The sequence below is a fragment of the Triticum dicoccoides genome, chromosome 6B (assembly GCF_002162155.2).
Source record: "Triticum dicoccoides isolate Atlit2015 ecotype Zavitan chromosome 6B, WEW_v2.0, whole genome shotgun sequence".
Lineage (NCBI taxonomy): Eukaryota > Viridiplantae > Streptophyta > Magnoliopsida > Poales > Poaceae > Triticum > Triticum dicoccoides.
Genome location: NC_041391.1, coordinates 429,524,318 through 429,528,465, shown reverse-complemented (window position 1 = coordinate 429,528,465; position 4,148 = coordinate 429,524,318). Strand labels below are relative to the sequence as shown.

The window sequence follows — 4,148 nt, the reverse complement described above, 5'->3', positions numbered from 1 at the left end:
AGAAAAGTCATTACTCCAATGGGGCAACATTTGTTGTCAAAAGTGTTGGATTTTATTGATCCCTCTTCGAACAGGTGGGATGAGGATCTCATCAGACAGACCTTGTGGCCCGTTGATTCACAGCGGGTTCTTGCTATCCCTTTGTCTCAGTTTGATATGTCAGATTTTGTTGCCTGGAGTCATACTAAGAATGGAATTTTTTCTGTTCGATCTGCATGTTTTGTTGAGTGGGATCATCAACATGGAAGGAAACTTCGTCGTACTAATGAAATGGGTCAAACAAACTTTAATCCAATTTGGTGTAAGATTTGGAATTTATCTTGTCCAGCGAAGGTGATTTTTTTTTATTTGGCGGACGCTACATGGTACTCTTCCGTGTCGTGTTACGCTTGCTAATAGACACATGAAAGTTTCTCCTTTATGCCCTTTTTGTGCTTCTGGTTTAGAAGACACGAAGCATCTATTGTTTCAGTGCCAGAAGGCAAAAGAGGTCTGGAGAAGGCTTGGCTTAGATGAGATCATTGCTCAAGCTTGTGAAGTTGATCGTGCTGGAGAGGCGGTCCTTGGTTTTTTGTTGCACCTGCCTGACCAAGATTTATCTATTATGGGGTTTCAGAATATTCGGGAGATGGTTGCCATTACATCTTGGTATTTGTGGTGGGAAAGACGTAAATTAGTGCACAATGAGAGAATTCAAGATGCAAAACAGATTTCAATGGGGATACAAGCCCTTACGGCTAATTATATTGTTGCTTCGAGTCCAAGGGCTTCTACGAAAAGAGGGGGTTGGACTCGTCCCCCGGTGGGATTTGTGAAACTTAATGTTGATGCTTCCTTTGATCATGATCTTCTTAGGTGCGGCTGGGGCTGTCTTGAGGAACGATAAAGGGATTTTTATTGCAGGGGTACTTGGAAAATTGATCATTGCATCGATGCTCTAACAGCAGAGGCTTGGGCTCTCAGATTCGGTCTTTCACTAGCGCAACATGCGGGTTGCAATCGCCTTGTTATTAATTCTGATAATTTGGAGGTTATTGAGACGATGAATAATGGCGGACGGTCAGCAGGAGCGGCAGCGGCAATTTTTTATGATTGCTATTTTTGGCGTGTGATTTTCCTACCTCTAGGTTTGAACACTATAATAGGGAAGCCAGTAAGGTTGCGCACGAGCTTGCTAGGTTGGCTAGATTTTCTTCTATTGTTGATTGGTTTGAGGAGCCTATGATTGAGACTGTACCTTTCCTCACAACCGATGTATCTGTTATTTCGTTTGAGTAAAGTCCATATGTTTTTCAAAAAAAGAATCTCGTTGAATTTGAACTATTGTTGTACTAGACTTATTTGCATGCTATTTATGGATGATTTATACTACTTTCTATCCAAACTTTGATGAATTCTGTCGGTTTTGCATGAATTTCGTCCGGACTACTGAAATGCGGGTTGAAATGTATGCGGGTAACGTTGGATGGCCGGCTCCCGCATCTGTGTCCGCGGACGAATGCGGGAGCAAATTTGCAGGTCATCGTTGGAGATGCCCTTAATACATGTCTGAAAAGAGGTTTTTCGCAAGCAGCAAAGAGGACAGATACTTCTTCCTGGAAAGAGATACACATTTACTCTCCCTGTTTTGAATTATAAGATGAACTATAAGATGTTCTAACGTTTTTTTTGAATCGGATGTATATTGTAATTCATATAGAAATATCCAAAACATTATAGTTTGAAACAGAGGTGATAGTTCATTTCATTCATGAGAACACAAGGCACATACATCTTTGACTTTGTCCCACTCCCATCCATAACCGATGCAACGAAATGGGACAAGACCACGTAACAAGGGACAACATGAGCCCAACATCAGGCTTAACATCACATCGTCACAACCACCATGGCTGACACTAGCAACTACTAACATGATCAGGAAAGCTCTCTCACTCTCATACTTGAGGGACCTTTATTTTGCCCTACCATGGAGCGGCACAAACATTAACCAAAGCAAGGAGCCAAAAAACACACCCCCACTCGGGCCATTCCAGACATAAAACCTTCCGGAAAATTAGTGTTTCGCGACGAAAATTAATGAACAGTGAAACCATTCCTGCTCTACTAGTTAGGGCGGCGATATGGCGGACCGCGCCCTACATCTGGATAAAAGGCTGACGCGGGTTTTGCGTGACCTGTGCCGCGACTGCTCTCGCCGCGCGGAGCTTCATATCCTTGAGGGCAGGGTCCTCGAGAAGGAGTACCTTGTCCTTGTCCCTCACCCCAACCATGTGGAGGTGGTCCGTGTCCTCCCTCTCCTTCCCCTTGAACAGCAGCCTCTGCTCCCTCGGCTCCAGCCCGGTCACCATGGACAGCATCACCTTCAGTTCCCCTGCAATTTGATAAACAAGCTTCTTGTTACATTCTGAAACCCAAACTATATCCTAGGCTTTGCACACACACACACACACACACACACACACACACACACACACAAAAACTGTATCCTAGGTAAGGTATAAACAGTTTGCTTGCTAGGAAACAAAAATGCAGTATGAAGGTTCGACCATGTGTACGGTTCTGTCTGCCTCTCATGCGTGTTATCAGCCACCGGCAGATGCATACAGTACCTAGGTGAGCATGTGATGCCATACATTGTCTTCAGTATGGTGAACTAAATGTGCATGCATGTCAGTTGTATGCATTTTTTTAGTCTCTTCTGCATCAACATTGCGTAGTTCGGCAGGAGTAGTGTACTGTACTGTACTAGTTCTGACTTCCGAAGAAGACGGACTGGGCGGTGGCAACTGTCCTTTTTATTATCTAGAGCAGGACAACCTTGCATTCTGAGTTGTCAACTGTTGGTATTTTTAGAGTAGAATAAAAAATTAGGGAAAGGTAACGTTATGAGTTTTGCTTCAGTCTCACACTAATTTTTATTTTATTTTAAAGGGAAACAACAGGACTCTGCAGTGTATTCATGGGCAACACATCTGGGAGAAAAACTATCCTTTATTTGTCGAATTACGTCGATCTACAGAAGCATTTTGCAAGTGAGGATGTGAAGTAAAACTTGAGTGGTGCATATGCTACTGCGTTGGCATTTACTTCACACGAAACTGCTATTATGGGTGATGGGTTCTTCTCAACTGAATCGTCCAACATCTACCAAACAACAACACTAACTGATGCAAGAGAATGAGAGAAAAAGAGGCTGCGGCGTTGTGTGATTTGTTCTCTTACACTTAAGCTCATACTCTCCAAAATACGGAGCAGGACAAAAATGAAAGGTATCTGAAACCTATCAGTTATAAGTTTCAAAAATACCCCACAGGAAAAAAAACTATCAGTTATAGGAACTACTCGCATAACCTTAAAATCCAAATAGAATACAAGAAAAATAGATAGAAAAGAGTTGTCTCAAGAAAACAGATTATGTATACTCACCAAAAGTGCGTGTGGCCCCAATGGAGACATCATGCCATGAGAATCCAGTGGACACCCTCACCATGATCACCTCCTCCGCCCGCCCCCTGTCCCTCTTCTGCACCAGCATCCCACCCGGTCTCACCTCCCACTCTATCTCCCCACCGCCGCCGACACTGCCATGGCCGCCGCCAGCACTCTGACAGCTTTCAGGTCGTGATCTACACACACGCGATCTGTGGATGCCTCGATCTGAGCCCAGGAGGAACTCGAGGACGAACAGAAAACACACACGAACACGGGAGACAGTTTTGCGACGCCTTAATTCCAGCGTCTTTTCTGTTTCTCTTCTTTTATTCAACAGGGAAAACAAACTGAGCGACTTCTACGCCACGACCCAACATGCTCGCACCATCCCACGGCTTCAGATCGTGGACTCGCTCGTGCTACGAAAACGCTAGACACGACTTGGCCGCAACGTGGACTAAGCACGCTTCTGGCCATACAGAAACATGTACGTACAAAACACGTACAGATAAACTCCTAGGTGTCTATAACTGAAACACAAAGAAGAAAGACGTACAGTCTTAGGAAACTAGGAAAGAGGACAAGGTTAACAACAACAATCACCTCCTTAAACTTGTCACTTGCCTTTCATTGCCCTCATGCCAATCCTCTCCCTCATCTCCAGAAATTTTATTCTTCCAAGCGGCTTTGTGAGTATGTCAGCCAACTGATCG

General features: G+C 44.1%; 1 protein-coding gene across 1 annotated transcript in view; it reads right to left on the bottom strand.

Annotated features, from left to right (window-relative positions):
• Window positions 1-1,768: 1,768 nt before the first annotated feature.
• Window positions 1,769-4,148, bottom strand: part of LOC119325673 (BAG family molecular chaperone regulator 1-like) — a 7,401-nt gene continuing 5,021 nt past the window's right edge. The window contains exons 2-3 of the mRNA XM_037599390.1: window positions 3,430-3,629; window positions 1,769-2,374 (exon numbers count right to left, since the gene is read on the bottom strand). Coding sequence (XP_037455287.1) covers window positions 2,139-2,374; window positions 3,430-3,629 — 436 coding nt within the window. The 3' untranslated portion in view covers window positions 1,769-2,138. The remainder of the gene's footprint in view (window positions 2,375-3,429; window positions 3,630-4,148) is intronic.